The sequence below is a fragment of the Drosophila navojoa genome, chromosome X (genome assembly GCF_054131105.1).
Source record: "Drosophila navojoa isolate 15081-1374.11 chromosome X, UAZ_NAV_1.0, whole genome shotgun sequence".
Classification (NCBI taxonomy): Eukaryota; Metazoa; Arthropoda; class Insecta; order Diptera; family Drosophilidae; genus Drosophila; species Drosophila navojoa.
In genome coordinates this window covers 14,900,492-14,918,280 of record NC_142895.1, presented here as the reverse complement: position 1 = coordinate 14,918,280, position 17,789 = coordinate 14,900,492, and the positions used below count along the sequence as shown (strand labels likewise).

Sequence of the window (17,789 nt, the reverse complement as noted above, 5' to 3'; positions counted from 1 at the left end):
ACACATAGACTATCCGGGGCACATGTGGCGCTGAGAGCAATAACATTGAAGCTAGAGCAAAAACTAGGTAACAGCAGTGGAGTGGAGAAGCCAGTGCGATTACAAAAACATCAACACTTAATATGTTTATTAAATTTGTTGCTACATCATTAGGCACTAGCAGCCATATAATGCGGCGCAAACACTTTGGCAATGGCAAACACACACACAAACACACGCGCACACACACTCTCGCGCACACACGGCTCTGAGCTTGCTTGCCGTTGAGCGTTAATACCCTACGCCCCATAAAACGTATATGCTGAGGTAATTCAAACTCGGCGCAAATACATGTAACACTTGCTAAAAGCAAAAGAAGCTATAAACGCTTGCAAGCAAGCACACGTACACCAACACACACACAGACACACACACACACACACTAGCAGAAACAAGTGGAGCTGTGTAAATAATATTGAATAAAAAAAATTATAATAATAAATTAATAATAATAAAATAATTAAAATAAAAAATAATTTAAAAAAAAAAGTTTAAGCTGTAATTTATTGTATTAAAGATATTTTATAAAAATATTATATTAAAAATAAACTGTAATTCATTATACTAAAAATATTATATAAAAATCATATATTAAAAATAAGCTGTAATTCATTATGCTAAAAATATTTATATAATATAAAAATATTTATGGTAAATTTAAAAAATTATTTAAATTTTTTTTTAATGTATGCTATGTCAGTCTATCCTGTTAAATCGTTATATATTATAATATTATACATTATAATATTATAATATTATACAATATAACGGTTAAACTGACTAGCTGGCTAGAGCATTTGAAAGTCGTTTTGGCTTTATGTGCTTAACTTGCTTAGCAAATGGCAATGCCCCAGCAAAAAGTGCTCCAGGCACACACACACGCACACACACATATACATCCTCGTAGACCCACACACACACACACACAACAACTAATACATATGCACACTTGCTGTAACTGGCATGAATGTGCTTTGGGCCACTTTACATAGGCTTAACGATTGTTGTTTAGACGCAGTTACTGTTGCGTTGCAGCTGCACACCAACTGCTGCTGCTGTTGCCTCTACCACTACCGTTGCTACTTGCGCTGCCAGTTCAAATAGACTTATATGAGTGCACTACGACTGCGACTCCGAGTTGCGAATTGAAAGCGTTCAGGCTTTAAAACTGAAAAAAAAAAAATGTGAGGGAAACTTGTGCAGTGCCTACTTTTTGGGGCGATGCGTGGGCGGCTGGTTGGGCGGGTGGGGTTGGGTTGGTTTGGGGGCGGTGCAGTAATTCCTGTTTGCCGTAGCAAGTGCGTAAAGTTTGCAGCTGATGCAAAAAAGTGCAGTGAAAAGTTGATTTATTCACAGCAGCAGCAAAAGTTATGCGCATTATTAATAAAAAAAAAAATAATATAAAAGAGAAAACAAAAAATGGAAAATAAGAAGTGAAACGCGACGCTCGCATAAATTTTAATGCGCACGATTATTTTTATGATAATATAACCCGTAAATGTTATGTTGAAATATGCGGATGTGCGTGCATTGATAAATCCTCGCAACAAACTCTAAGTCTTGTATTCCACACTCTCTCTTTCTCACACACGCTCACTCTCTCTCTCTCTCTCTCACTCTCTTCTCCGACAGGCAACACAGACGCGCCAACACCGTTGGAGCTCACGAAATCGCTGACAATAAAATCCAGCACCACCGCCACCGCCATCAGCAACAGCAGCACCACCACACTTGCCACGCCCACAAGCCCCTTTATCGAAGAGGAGCACGCGCTGACCATCTCAACAGCAACCACAACCGCCAGAGCGGATCGCTACCGGCGACAGGCGGAGGAGGATCAAGTGGATCGCTGCCGTCTCTTCGTGGAGGGCGATCCCACCAAGAACGAGCTATACAGCCCCGAATATCCCAATCTATATCCGAAGAACATTAACTGCACCCGCGTGATAACAGGTGAGTGCCAAGGATTGTTGAATTGTCATCAGCTAGCGCCTTATGAAATGAGTATAGATAGATAGGAGCATGAGTATAAGAGAGTAGGAGAAATCTGATCCGAGATCTGAAAGGCTGTTAAAATTTAATTGAGAGCTTGAATTTCTTTCACTGAAGTCAAAGATCTGTATATAAATATACATACATATAAACATAGATACATATATGAACTGCTGGAGAGCATTGGGAACCTAAGGATCATACCGAATACCAATGTGATCAAGTATTTGGAATTTATAAAATATATAGTTAATACTTTAGTCCCATACCTCAATGGAAACCCATATACTTATAGCATTCTCTTATCTTTTAAATAGAAAGAAGAGCAATGGAGCGACAATTAGCTCAGCATAGATCAATGTGATTCATGCAGCTCAGTTTAGCATAGATCATTTAGTGATGATTGATGGGCGAGCACTAGAGGTCTACATTAATGAGGAAAAAAAAACAGAAAAATTGGGCTAAATTTAACAATGCTCAGAATGCGTTGAGTGAAACGCAATGCGAGAGTGAGTCTAGCACTCGAACAATGAGAACAAAAGCGAATGGAATGAGTGGGAATGGACAAGCACGAGAGGTTGCGTGACGAAAAAGAATTGCGCTACGGCTTGTCAGCCTCGTGCACGGCTTCTTTACGTCGTCCATTGCTAATGACTGGCAGAGTAATTCGACTGTCTTCGGCTCTGCCATAGCTCTCATTCCATTCATGCCATTTCGTATATTATTTAGAGTAGATCACTGTAGATCACTCTCTGTAAAGCCAACGTTTTGCTGACAAAGTATATACATAAATAATAAATCAAATTAATACTTATACTAAAATAATTATAATAAAATAATAATGACAAATAAATAAATATACGAAAATCGTCTAAATATAATTCACACTACAGACAATTTTTGTTCTTATTATATATTTAATATTCTCATTATCTTATTTCATTGCGGCTTAAATTTGTTGTAAAACAAAATTTATTTCATTCAAATCATTCAAATATTTTCATTTACTCATCTCAAGTGAATCACTTTCAGTATTTCATGCAAATTCGAATTGAAGCTTTCGTTGAAGAGATAAAGTAAAACCTTTTCAGTTGAGCTCTGACAACTCTGACACCTCTATTAGGCCCCCCATAGATGATCTAGTTGCATCATACTCCATATAGACTTGGAGCCATATCGAACTGTTCACATCAGACTTTGCCAAGTGATTTATGTCCATAAATTTATTCGATGTTAAATGAGTTAAATGAATGAATGCAAATGAATAGGCCGATGCGCCGTCTAATGTATTCATTGTGGATATCAAATAGTGGCAAAGGGTTTCAGCAGGGGTAGATATACATATGCAATTTATATGCAAAAGTAATTCGTAATATGATAATGAGTGAAGGGCTTCATTGAGTGCTCAACCCTTTGATTCGATTCGCTTCGATTCGCATAGACTTTTCAGCCGGCTGCTGCAGGCAATGGCTTGGCTCAGCTTTATGCCAGCCAATTCAGGGCCAAGAAGCTGCGGCATGTGTGCGGCACTCAGTGAGAGAGTCGTAAAAGTTGATATGGCAAGCACTTTGCACTTTGCTGCCGGCGCGCTACTTACTGCAAATAATTGCAAGTCTTAGCGTGGATGCAGCCATTGTGTTGACATACCAGATGCCAGTCGGTTGGGGCCGTCAGTCAGCGCGTCAGTTAAATAGATTGAAGTAGATGCAGCCGTATTGCTATTAAAAGCGTTCGCATATTGGCCTGATGGCCTCCAAATGCGTTTTGAATTGAGGCAGAGATTCGATTTCAGTTACTGTTCTTTGACGGCGAATGGGGATGGTGAGTGCGGAAGTGTGGTGGTAATGGGGTATGGCACATGTGGGGGGGGGGGGGGGGGGGGGGGGTTTTGGCTTTGTCTTCGACTGACGTCGGCTTCGGCTTGGCAGTCATCATATTTGCTGGCGTTGCGCTTCACTGGGTTTTGGCCTGGCGCTTATCTGTAAACGGGGCCAAATTCATTTGTCAGTTAAGACAAAATGCGAACAACAACATGACTGCAAGCCGAGCAGCTCAGATAAAACCTAAAGCGTATGAAATGATTGACTTTCCATAGGCACGCATCAGCGAATGCCATCATCAGTATCTGCACTGAATATGTGTGTGTCTGTGTGTGTGTGTGTTAAGGCAGACAGGCTAGAGAGATAGATAGATGGGAAGATAGACCGACAACTGCCACAGGGAGTGGCAGGCTTATTTGCATAACAATATGAGTGCGGTCGGGCGATAGACGTTGCCTCCTCTATGCGAGTCGGACATGTTGCCTTCTGGCTGCTGTCTAATGCTAGGCTCTCAGGCTGTTAAGCGACTGCATTAGTAAAGAACGTGCGGCATACATACATACATACATACATACATGTAGATACATATATTCACGTTCATTCCCTTTGGTACCGTGTATGTGTGTGTGTGTGTGTGTGGGAATACTGAGCACTCACTGACAACTTGGCAGTTGCGCAAGTCAATTGCTGTTAATTTAGTTGTCTTTAATAAGTCCCAGCAGCAAATATATGGCTACATCAATAATTCCCAATAAATATGTAGTATATAAATTAACAATTGATAATTTCAATTCAATTGTAACAAATTCTGAAAATTACAATGGAAAAAGAAAAAGAGCAATTGATATGAATGTGAATGATAGATAGGTCGAATGTTATTCAATTGGCTCAAAATTCATTTGGAATTAAATGTGTGTAAAAGTAATTGAATAGAACGTTTACCTTGTGTGGGTATGGATAATAACTGTGGCAGTCTTTATTTTATTATTTTTGTGAAATGCATATGTAAAAAGCAGAAGTGGGCGTGGCAGACCATAGATAGATATGTGTCTTATATTAGTAGCCATGCCCGTCTCTCAGCACTTCCATTGCTCCCTCCATTGCTGAAATCGACCTCTATTTGTGCATTAGCGTCAACGCGACGATCTCGAAAGCTACTCAAGCCAGTTACTTGAAATCTTAAGTATATATGCCCGGATTCAATACGCAGTACCAGATTATTTTTATTTTCCTATTCCCATATTATAGCTAAAATATTTCATTACTGCTACAAGCACTACTGTCATCCAATTTGCTGTGGTTGTTCCAGTAGAGAACTAACAGATTTAATATGGTTAGTTTGTATACCTCACCCCTTTGACTACGCTCAAAGGCCTACAAGTACTAAATGCACACACACATATGAATGTCATTGTTACGCTCTGAAAATATGAGTAAAAAAGTGCAGCTAAGAGAAAAGTTGTTCAACAATTAAGCTCGCATAATAAAGCCCATAAGCGCAGTCCTGCTGCGTGAACAGCGCAATGTAGTAGAGAACGTGCGTATGTGTGTGTCTGTGCATGCATAAATAAAAATAATATATACAGAGAGATTAGCTTTTTATAGGGTGCAAGATATTCACTGATTGGGCATCATTTATTTTTTCTATACTTTTAATACATAGAAATAATAACTTAAAATTTATTTCCAAGGGCAATCAATTCTATATGTGTATACATTTAATAATTAGACAAGTCAATCAAGGTATGCCCGCCTTCTGTTAGAAGTTTGTTTCAAAATTTCGATAGCTCTTTTACCACTTCATATAATCTATAGTAATTGCTATCAAGCGTAAGCATGTAGCTCAAACGCTTTGGTATTAAGACTTATAAAAGCTGTACGCAGCTATACAGTAATCTCTCTATCTCTCTCTCGCTCTCTCTCTCTCTCTCTCGCTCTCTCTTTCTTTTAACTAGCTCTAATGCCAGTCATTACATATTTGAAGTTCAGAGCTTGCATTTCAATTCATATGCGCATTCTGATGTATTATTCAAAGCCTAATTTCAATGCGATCGAATCACATAGTAGCAGAGCGTTAACAATGAAGATGATGAAGAAGAAGAAGTACCGCAGATGTGCATGTGTGCACATATGTATGCACAGTGATTAGGCTCAAATGTATGCAAAAGTAGCTCGATAGAGAGTTTCAGGTTCTTGGAACTAAGCCAGCCTTAGATTTCAATTAACAAGTCGAAGCAGAGGCTTACCTATTACAGGTGCCATCGAAACAGTATCTGGACTGAGCACACACACACACACACACACATACAACTACATACAGATTAATACTCATCTGTGCGCACACACACATAGAGCATCACAAATGGATGGCCCAAATAATAATTTTAGAGGCAAACAAAATTAGAATGGCTTCGCCTTTGTCTATCAATTGGCTAACGGCAGCTTTGTGGTTAGTTTTTCATTGGGCATGCAATTTGTTTGAGCAGATGTTATTCAAAAGCCCCAAATTACTATGCCAGCACACATGAGAGAGGCTGGACGGAGCAGGAGGGGAAGTAGTAGTCTCTGAAGAGGGGCCAGAGACTGAGCTTCCTTTCATTTCGGTCTCCCGCTCTCTCTTTCTCTTTCTCACTCTCTCTCTTAGCTTGTGGGGCTGTATCAAGGCCAATCAGCAAGCAAATCCCCATTCGCATTCAATGTGAGCGCACAAACATCGCATTTGTTTGGCCAAACCTCTGTGATTTACACTTTCATTACAGTTCCATTATGTTATAGTATGTTGAGGCTGGACTCTCTCTGTGTATGTATGTGTGTGGCTGGACCAAAGAATATCCCAGACGTAGACTGTGGCTCGCAGTTGCAGCTCTCTTTTATAGGCTATTGTGTCAGTCAGTCTGCGTGTCTGTGTATGAGTGTGTGTGTGTGTGCGCGTGTGTGTGCGTTGCTGTGCGCCTTTTCAAGTCTTACATAACTGTCCATTGAAGCGTGCCCAGAGTCGTTATCAGCCCTTTAGCTCATCTGCCGACACAGATTGTCCGGCTGCTCCTTGAAGACCTCTTGGCTCAAAATATTTTAGCCTGCTTTCAGCTAGCTGAAAGACTCGTATGTTTAATAAAAGAACATTGTTTTTGTTATTGTTTGTTGCTGTTGCTGTTGTTGTCTGATCTGTGCTCAATGGCCTCGTAGAGCAACAGTAGAGGCAACAGTAATTTAAGTGTAAACACATTTGATTTGCAAACACATTTGATTAAATACATTTAGGCAATGTGAGTTTCGAATTCGTTTTGGGGAAAATTAAAGTTTAATTGAGAAATATTTAGTCAATGTAAGATTTATTAAAAAAATATTAAAAATTAAGAAAAAAAAATCGCCAGCAAGCAAAAAAAAATTATTTGAAAGTGAGCAGATTTTCAATGATGATTTATTGAATTTTTATATGTCTCAAAATTATGTGGATTGGGCAGGTTAAGAGAAGTTAAGCTCGCTTTCCCTGTGTTGCTTTCCCTATGTTCTCCTACCTATGTTCCTCTATATATGTACATATATGCCTCTCTCTGGTATAGTCCTCGCTATGCTTCACTTCTCAAAAGTCTCTCCTTATGTTTCTCTCCCTATGTTCCCCTCCAAATAGTTGTCTACCTACGTTCCCTTTGTTGCTTTTCCCCTAACTGTTTCCCTTTGTTTCATTCCCTTAGTTCAATCCATGTATCTCTTCCTATATTTTTCTCCCTTTGTTCCCTCTCCTTCTCTCTCTGCTTGCCCCGATCTATTCGTCGATCTATCCTCTCACTCTGTTCCCCTTCTTCTGTTTCTTTCTCTATGCTCCACTCGCCTTCCTATGTATCCCTGAACTTAATGGTCTCTCCAAGCTCTTCTCCCTGTTTTCGCAGGCTATCTCCCTCTGCTCCCGTCCCTGTGATCGCTATCTCTTTCTCTCTCTGAAGCAACTGAAGAATCAACTCATTTCCAAATAAAAGCAAAAATAGAGCAGTTCCAATTTTGTTCATGATGCAGAAGCCTAAAGTTGCAAAAATTAAATATTTTGTAACTTCTGAGACGACAGTGAACGGGAAAGAATCAAAACTTTTTCAATGATTTTACAAACTTCACGATTAAAAACTCAGCTTAGCTGGCAAAACTCCATTGTTGTTGTTGTATTTGTTTAGAATTTTGTCAGTGACTTTTAGCACCGTAAATGAATATATAAATATGCGACAGCATCGTTTCAAGCTCCAGCTGCTATTTAAATATGCATATCCTCAGTCCTTTTGTTATGCAGTGTTAAGACTCAGCCCTGAGCTTTGTTTTTATTGTAAATATTTATGGGCTTTGAGGCAGTTGAGCCAAAATGGAAACAGAAGCCTTAAGCTGTTGGATGGATGGATTCGATCGATATTTGGGGGAAATTAACACATATTAGAAGAGACATACATACATAAAATATATATATACATATATGTATACTAATCTGGTAAACTGTTGAATTTAATTACAGCGCCGAAGGGACAAATTATAAGGCTGGATTTTCGCAACTCGTTCAATATTGAGGCCAAGGAGGAGTGCAAATTTGATTTTCTCGAGGTAAGCAAGTGCAGGGATAGCAAAAAATAAGAATGAGAGAAAAAATATATGCTGCATTTGCATAACAAATACAATGTTGCTGCTAAAATAAGACGCAGCTTGCTCTCATTTCGGGTGGGGGGAAAAGAATGTTTACAAATTGTTGACTTTTTTTGTGATGCTGCTGCTGCTGCTGTTGAGTGTGTGTGCTCGGCAGACAAATCCTTTGGCCTTGCCTTAATTGAAAGTTAACATTACAGCAGCGACGGCTCACGTGTCGTATGTGCAATTCCAGCGAGGAAAAACTTCATCTCTAAAACAAATGTCAAACAAATAGCTGCATGAAAAGTGTGCACATTCTGCGTCAGCTGCTGTTAATTGGAATATAATTTTAATTAGTTCTTCGCAGCCAGCGCGAGGGCAGGGAACAGGGAACGGGGGAATAGAGAAGAGAGCAAAGAGAGAAGATGAAAAACAACTAATTGAAATATGATTTGCGTTACGCCTCACACATCTCCTATTTATGAACAAATTGAACAGCTCAAGAGCTAATTTTTGCCTAATCATGCGGCTTACATGAGCCGAACTAATTAAAGCGTGTGAACTTTGTCACACTTTCGGCTCAAGACTTTCAGTTCGAGACAGATGACGGGGCGTTTTCTTTATGTTTGCCGCAATTTAAATTGATTTTTAGCCGAAGAGCTGATTACACAGGCCAACGGGCTTTAAGTATGCGTTCGTAAAGCTTAGCGAAACTAGATGAGAGATTTTTGATTATTTAATTTGAGTCAATTTTAAATTTTTTACTTTGATTTTATTAAAATGAATGAAACAGATTGGAGGAGGCGTACTATAACATTAAAAGTACATGTATTCTTGGTCGGGGTGACGAGTAGAGCTGAGTCAATCCACACCTGTCGGTCTGTCTGATCTAAAATCAGCACTTTTTTGCATTCGTCCGTCGTTCCGTCCGTCCGTCTTTCTGTCTGTTGAGCTGTCGATCTGTCCGTCCGTAAGTTTATCCGTTCTGTTTATTGATACGGCTTTCCGTCCGCTTGTTTCATCCGTCCTTATCGCTGTAGATCTGTCCGTCCGTAAATTTGTCCATCCGTCTCGTAATGCATACGGCTTTCTGTTTGTCCTTTAGTCCGTCCGTTCATCTGTCCGTCCGTTCGTCCGTTCTGCTGCTTGACCGTCCGTCTGTCCATTTATAACCATTTTAACCATCTGTCCGTCCGTCTGTCTAACCGTCGATCAATCCGTCTGTCGCTCCGTCCGACCGTCGGTACGTCCTTCTTTAAGCACAGACTTAATTGCAATGCAAGTCTAAAAGAGCCGTAAGACTTTAGCTCCTTGCAGAGCATAGGGTATCTCCCAATCGAACAGTCCCAGTCCCAGTTCTGTCTTAGTCCTTTATTTATATTTTCTTACATTTACTTGAAGAGCTTTGCTTTAATCAAAGCAGATGAATGAGGCTGGCCAAACATTTGTCATCTCACTTAAATTGCCTTGAACAGGTTGTATTCAGAGCCCGTTGTTAATCTGAGTAATTGTAATATAATTTGACCTGATTAATCATTCAGTTAAAATCATGTCCAATTGCTCATGTTTTTTATGGCTCGTTAGGCTGAGGGACAAGTCCGTTCGCCCTGACAGCCAAATGGGCCCAATTGAGAGGCAGCTGTCAGTTGTCACCTGGGCAGAGTTTGAGCTTAATGTTACCGGAATTTAATATCGCGCTCCGGCCTCAGCTCGAGCTGCCAACTGGCATTAACTTGAATTGCCAACGTGCAAAAAAAAAATAAAAGAAAAAAAAGAAGGAATCAAAGTGAAGCGAAAGTAGCGAAATTTCGAAATGTCTTTGCCGTTCGTTCAGTCAATCATGTTGTGAATGCTTCTGGTTGCCCTTTGCAGATACGCGATGGACAGTACGGCTTCTCGACGCTAATTGGAAAATACTGCGGCACCGACTTTCCGCCGGAGATAACGTCGAAGGAGCGGTATCTGTGGCTGCACTTCCACTCGGACGACACCATCGAGTATACGGGCTTCAGTGCGGTCTTTGAGTTTCTGGACAGGAATCGTGAGGCGCCCAGCACGGATCTCAATTGCACCATCGAGAAGGATGGCTACGAGGGCTTCATTAACTCAACAGATGTCCCAGCTGAAATAAGGGAGCAGGTGATACGCGACAAGATTGCCCTCGACTGCATTTGGCGTATTCAGGTGAAGGACAACTGGAAGGTGAGTGCGTTTCCATTTCAATCAAATATATCAATTTGTCATTTGTGTGCTTAATCCCCTTCCCCCCTCTCTCTCTCTCTCAATCCCTATCTCTTTCTTGCTTTCTCTTAGATATTTTTGAAATTTCTGGACTTTCATCTAAGCAAGCCGAACGACTGCGAAACGAACTTCTTGGATATATTCCCCGAGCAAACAGTGATGCCATTAAGGTAAGAGTTAATAGACATCCCAGCGAATTGGCTCTGTTGGCTTAGTTAGGTCGGGCTGGGACTGGGCTTGGGAGTGGGAGTGGGAGTGGGAGTGGGAGTGGGAGTGGGAGTGGCATTGGGATACGCAATCCCAGTGCCACAAACCAATTTCCGCTTCACGAATGCGCCACAATGTGAAGTCAGCCAAAAAGCGTTTTCCAGCGCTGCAAAGATCAAAGCATGTAAAGCAAAATTTCAATTTATTACCGGCCCAAGTAAATTGTATGACAGCGGAAGCTGCGGCGGCGTCAGTGGCGGCGGGTGCGGCGGCGCCGCCTTTGACTCGCCCAACTGGAATTGTTTTGTGCCACCAGCCGAATGCCAGCGACGGCAGTGTCTACCCATCCATTGCGATTTACCATGTGCCAGGCACAGTCTCTCTCCCTCTCACTCTCCCACTCTCACTCTCTCTCTCTGTCGCTTTCAACACGCCAACAAATTTCCACTTGTTGCTCGCTCGCCTGATTTCCCTTGGCCCCCGCCCACTCCCCGGCCAAGTTTAGCAACTTCAACACTTGCAATGCCATTCGATTTTCGAGTCAACTCTAGGGTTCGGGCTTTTGTGCGCTCGCTGATGGGCGTCGGGGCCAACGGCAACGGCAATGACAGCACCACTCAATGTGATTGACTGGCCGTCTAGATGAAGCCGCCCGTCTCGTCGGCTGGGGCCATTGATTTGCTGCTGGTTGTACCCTAACGCATGGCATTCAAATTACATACAAAAGGCGGAGCTAACACATTTGTGCATTGACAAAGATAAAGAGAGAGAGAGAGAGAGAGAGAGAGAGTCTCGGCCTTTCATATCTACAGTCATCAATTATTATAGTAACTGAAGTTGAAGTTTCGATGCCTTAGATATCTAAGATCTCAGGCAAGCTAGTCTCGCTCAGTTAGTGTATTCAGCTGTCGGCTTTGGCCTTTGATATTGTTGTTGGCGCTCGGCTTGGCTCTGGCTCTGGCTCTGGTCGTTGCCACAATTTCTATTTAAATTCATTTTTCGTAACAATTTGGCAGACGACGTATTGGTTTGGGTCCGTTTGGGTCATATTGAATGCATTTCAAAACAACTTGAGTACATGTATGTACATGCCACGCCCACACTTAATGTGCTCAAGGAAAAAAGAGAAAATTTCCATTTCGAGCCCATTGCGTTAAATGCTCAGCTAGAAATGTTGCTAAACAAATTAAGTTAAAGTTGCTAAATATACGTGTAATATATACAGTAGAGTCTCGATAATTTGTACCCCGCTCACTCGAAAATCGCGATTGATGGAAAAAAGCTCTACTCCCTTGAAAGAAATTCGTTCTCAATAATTCTCGATAATTTGAATTTCTGCGAAAATCGAAAAAAAAAAAAAAAAACGGATCCCTTTCCCATTTCGAATTATAGGGATTCTACTGTATATATAAATTTTTTTCTTAAGCATATACAGCCACATGTGCGCATGCACATGCATAATTCATAAGCTGCACAAAGTGAAATTTGACACATTTCTATAAATAGCTAAAAATTTGCCATTTTTTGCAGAGTAAAGAACTTTTGCGGATCGGCGGGCGAGAGCATTACGGCGGAGTCAAACATTCTGCACATGCGATTTTACGCGGAGCAAAGTGCGATTAATTCAACATTCGCCATTCTGTACACAGCATTCCGGGATCGTGGATCGGGCAGTAAGTGCGAAACTCCTTCTCTTTCACTTTTTTTTTCTATTTACTGTTTTGTTATCTCTTTTAACTAACTAACTATTGCTGCGGATTGTGGCGGAAAATCCTTCAAATTTGGAAGCGACTCAAAGCAAGCAGCGGTCGGCATCAGAGGACGGCGCTCGGCTGGGCCAAAAGCCTTGGCAATCCGATGCTAAGCTTACGCTATCCACAAGCACCGCAAACGTCGACGGCTTTTTTGTTGGCTTTTTGGCAGCCAGAGGCTTGCCTTCTGTCCGTCCGTCCGTCCGTCCGTCCGTCTGTCTGTCTGTCTGTCTGCCATGTGCCGTGTGCCATGTGTCTGGCTAACTACTTATGTGGCTGGCTGTGTGCAGTGTATGATGGCCTGTGCTGTTTGTTTGTCGCCCAGTTTTGCGTGATTGCCGCCTGTTGCCAAAGGCTAAGCACTTCTTTGTCATTCAACGAGTGTCCTTTGTGCCAGTGCCATTGTTAACTTTGGCAAAGTCCGCTTCGCTTCCAGTTAACAGCTAACGACCCTCCACACTGCCTCCAGTCAAGGCTACCAAAATTTTAGGTGACATCCAAGCCCGGCCAGCACAACAGATTGAGCATCGGTTCGAGACGAACTTGCCGAGTTTGAGCTGTTCTTCTCCTGCCCCTGCTGCTGTTCCTCCTCCTCCTCGCCGTCGTCGTCGTTTGGCAATGCAATTATTGTTGCTGTAGCACGATTTATGTTCGAGATTAGGTCTATTTGTTTTGCTGCTCTCCGACATTTCTATGCGCTTTGAAGGAAATGCATATGCACACTCGCTATTTCAAATTAAGGAATACAAAATATGTTGTTTAACAGAACACTAAACACTACTTGGATATAAGGAGACATTATTATTATGCTGAGCCAGATATATATATATATATTCTCTTTAGAGTCTAGCGATGTATTTATGTTTTTATTTAGATTATCTGTAAAATCGTAGAATTTGTAGTTTCCTTAGTCAGTTATAAAACAGTATGAGAATGGATGTGTATAAACCAAACTATTCCAATCTAAAGCTAACAATTAGCTAAACAATCTAACAATCAGATGATAGACTGACAGCAGAACAACAAGATCTACTACTACAGTCGCGTCTCGATAGTTCGAAAATCGCGATGAATCGAAAAAAAATAATCGTTCTCAATAATTCCCGATTATTTGAACTTCTGCGTTAATCGAAAAAGAACTGACATTTCGAGTTATCGGGATGCTACTGTATATACCATAAATTACTATTTAAAAATATATTAACTAATATAGGATTATACTTATGTGAGCAAAGTTGCCAAAAAAATAAAGTCTTAGCTTGCTCAAGATACGCTCTCAGTTCTCTCTCAGCTCCGCCACAATCATTCATAGCGAAGCAGAGTATTTGCATAGTCACTAATGCCCTTTATCAATTCTATTTGACTGTAGCTTTGGCAATAATTAAGCAAGTTTTAATTGTGAATTCTTGTCCTTCACAGCGTGCACCGAGGACGAGTACGATTGCGAGGACGCGACATGCATATCAAGTGACTTGAAGTGTAATGATCGGGACAATTGCAAGTTTCGCTTCGACGAGGAGAAGTGCAGTGTAAGTGTGAAAATCAACGAGCCACAGATTACCTGATTTGTTTGTCTTTTTCTTCACTCTCTCACTCTTATTCTTTTGCCCATTGTGAGCTTGTGAGCGTCTCAGCATCTCCTTTCTATCATCATTAAGTTGAGCAAACTTTGTGCATGCATCTAATTATAGGCAAACGAGTGTGCCACACACACACACACACACACACACACCTATATATATATGTATAGTCTTGACTATCATTTGAACTATGCCACACACACACACACACACGCGTATAGACAAAGTTGGCCAAATAAGTTTTGTTTGCAAAGTCTGAGGTTTATATTCGAGGCGTTCTGCTTTCTCTGCATTGTCAACGCGCGTTTGCCCATGGCCTGGGCTGAGTTGTTGTTGTTGTTGTTTTAGCTTTACGCTCCATCTCCACTTGCTTTGTCTTTGCCCATCCATTTTTTTTTGGTGTTTTGTTGTCTCAGCAATTGTGTTAGATGATTAGATTTGATAAGGTCACCCAGCGAATTGGCTTGGCTCTAAAGCAATGTCTCCTTTGTGACTCATTAAACTTGAAAGCGAGCAAATAGTTAGCATTCCTCGGGGGCTCCTCTGCGGCTGTCTGCTGTAAATCTTGTTTCGATCGTAAAACTTAACTAATTGAACAAACAAGCGTTCACAAATGCGTTTCAGTGTGTATTTGAATTTACGATTTACAACTCCGGCTAGACTCTTTCGAGTCGCAATTAATTGCAATGCAAACAACTGTACATTCAGTTGCTGTTCGGCTATTCAGTTATCCAGTTATTCAGTTATTTAGTTATTTGTTTGGACATAATCCAATTTAATAATCACGTTCATTGTGCTGTGTTAACGATAATCGCATTACAATTTGGAATTCCAATTGTTCAAGTATATAGAAAATCAAGCGATTTGTTGCCACTAATTTGTGTTGCGATTGTTCCTAAATTGCCAAATAAATCAAACATTTTTCTTGCCTTCTCACTGAATGAATCTCTCTCTCTCTCTCTCTCTCTCTCTCTCGCTCTGTCCCTTTCTATCGCTCTCTACTTGACTCATAATTGGCGCAACGGTACAAACGTGCAGTTCAATCATGCGCATACACAATCATAATATTATGTATATTTATATATTTTATATATATATATATGTACATATATTTAATTGGCTCTGATTTAAATTAGAGCTCGAATTCTCACTAATTGTGTTCAACGAATTTGATTTCGCCAAAGCAAACAAATCAACTTAGCCAACCGTCATATTATTGCCATTCTCTCTCTCTCTCTCTCTCTGTGCGTGTGTGAAGGTGTGTCCATGTGTGTGGCTTATGAAAGCTTTATAATTATGCAGTTTTTGCTGGCTTGTTACACAGAACAGCCAAAAAGCCAACATGCTGTTACGCCATTCAAAGTCCGCTCTGTGCGCTCTTTCATTTTGTTATCATATTTCGTTGCCCATTAAAAATTCATTGCAATGGGCATGCACGTTCGCAACATGCAGCACAACAGCTAATCAAGTATGTAACAGTTATGACAAACTGTTGCAAATTGAATTCAAATATATTCAATAGTTTTAATGTGAAGACCCAAAGTCAATTCAGCAATAGACAAAGTTTAATCAAAGGCAATTATTTTATTTATTTCTTTTTTTTTTAGTTTGCATTTATTTTGTAAGCCAATTCAGCAGAAGTAAAAACTAAAATGCATAAGCCAAACACAGTTTAATTTGCTTCTATTTATTAGAAGAGATGTAGAGAGGTAAAGGCGAAGATTAAGGGAAGATTAAGCTGAGATGTAATAAAAACAAAAAATTTCCATAAATTTATCTTTTTAATTTATATATATTTTTTGCTCTATATATTCAGAAGATTGGATGTAAATTCTGTCTTTAATCCTTTTTGTCAAGCATATCAACATATATATTCCCAACTATATCTTCTATATCTGCAATATATGTTATTTGCTTTGCATATTTAATTGGGACTTGGCAGCTCGGTTACGTATATTATATTTCGAGTCTGGCTACTATTTTAATGGACAGACGGACATGCGACGTGGCACAAAATAAATATTCAAGTTTCGCTTCATCAACGAGCGAAGCGAGCTTTAAATTTTAATTAAATACATTTTTATATATCAGAGAGAGTTTATTTAAAAATTACAAGCTGAACTGAATTTGAGATTCATACTGGGTTAACCTAATGACAAATATCATTTATCAAAAAAAAAGAAAAAAAAAATGTATAAACTGAAAAGAAATGTCAGGCTTTTCAATTAGGACCTTATTTGCCCTCTCATTAGGCTGTTTGTATGCATGAATGCACGTTGATTTTGGACTCGATAAAAATCGGTAGAATATCAAGTATACCATCAGATATTCTATCAGCAGTAATCATATATAGTATAGAATTATAAGAAGTCTAAAATAAAGACTTCCCTTGATTTCTTGCCCTTCATATAATTTGAAATAAGTATTCATAAATTTTAGTACATTATTATTATTATTATTATCTGATATATTCACTTCCCTTTACAGAATGAAACGCCCGGACAGTCGGAGCATGTGGTCATCATAATAATTGTGTTTGGCCTGATACTGGGCGGCATGTTCATCACGTTCATTGTCAACTGTGTGCGAAAGATTATACGAGACCAGAAGATAATACGCGTAAGTAACGTAATAATGCTTGATTGTTATTAGGCAGCCCTCTCTGCGCGTTCTTAGTGTCCCAAAATAAAATAGAAACTACCTTCACCATGTCTTTGTCTAGCCTCTAGCCTCTCGCCTCTCGCCTTTGCCTCTTTAGTCTATTTGCCTTGCTCACACTCTGCTCGCTGTGCTTATCCTGCTCGCTCTAGTCACTGCCCCACCCAAAAATAAAAGAAAATGACAAAAAAAAAAGAAAACTTTCCCGTCCCCCACGTATACCCCACCTGCAGTCGGTGGCCGGCTAAGGACAGTCTCTCTGGGTCTGCTCCATATGAATAGAATTTTAAACATGGAAAAACATAGATTTTGTTAAACAGCAATGCTTATATCGGCGAGTTCTTTTATCATGCAATACATATACACACATACACACGCACACACTCACATAACAGCAGCAAGCAAACAATTCACCAAATTTTAATGTATGTAAATTGTAAAATTTTTAGTTATTCCAGCTGACCAGATACGCAAAATGTAACCAAAACAAAGTCTGCGTTCTACCAAAAACTCTTTATGCTTATTATCTCACTATGTGTGCATGTGTGTGGGTGTGTGTGTGTGTGTGTATATATGTGTGGAGGGGGGTGTCTTTGGTGTGCTTTATGAGCATTTTGTATACCCTTAATACCCTTAAATATGGCTTAAAGAGGCTTCAGGCAATCAGACCTGATTTGGCTGCATATATATGAAATATGAATAAAAAAAAAAAAAAAATAATAATTGTTTATTTTCTTTAATATTAAATTTGAATATAAGTAGAGAAACTTTATGCAAAATATGTATTTTTTTTTTTTATTGTTTAAATAAAAAATATATAGAATAGTTGCTTCATCCAAGCAAGCACTTATCAAGTAAAAAATATATTTTTGAGAATATGTTAATATACAATATATTCA

General features: G+C 39.8%; 1 protein-coding gene across 4 annotated transcripts in view; it reads left to right on the top strand.

The window, feature by feature from the left end:
• Neto (Neuropilin and tolloid-like) overlaps positions 1-17,789 on the top strand; it is a 107,324-nt gene that overhangs the window by 62,600 nt on the left and 26,935 nt on the right. For all 4 annotated transcript variants that reach the window (XM_089265175.1, XM_089265174.1, XM_089265173.1 and 1 more), the window contains exons 3-9: positions 1,672-1,992; positions 8,347-8,432; positions 10,326-10,655; positions 10,767-10,864; positions 12,432-12,574; positions 14,072-14,181; positions 16,720-16,851. In XM_089265175.1, the coding sequence (XP_089121301.1) occupies positions 1,672-1,992; positions 8,347-8,432; positions 10,326-10,655; positions 10,767-10,864; positions 12,432-12,574; positions 14,072-14,181; positions 16,720-16,851 (1,220 nt within the window). The remainder of the gene's footprint in view (positions 1-1,671; positions 1,993-8,346; positions 8,433-10,325; positions 10,656-10,766; positions 10,865-12,431; positions 12,575-14,071; positions 14,182-16,719; positions 16,852-17,789) is intronic.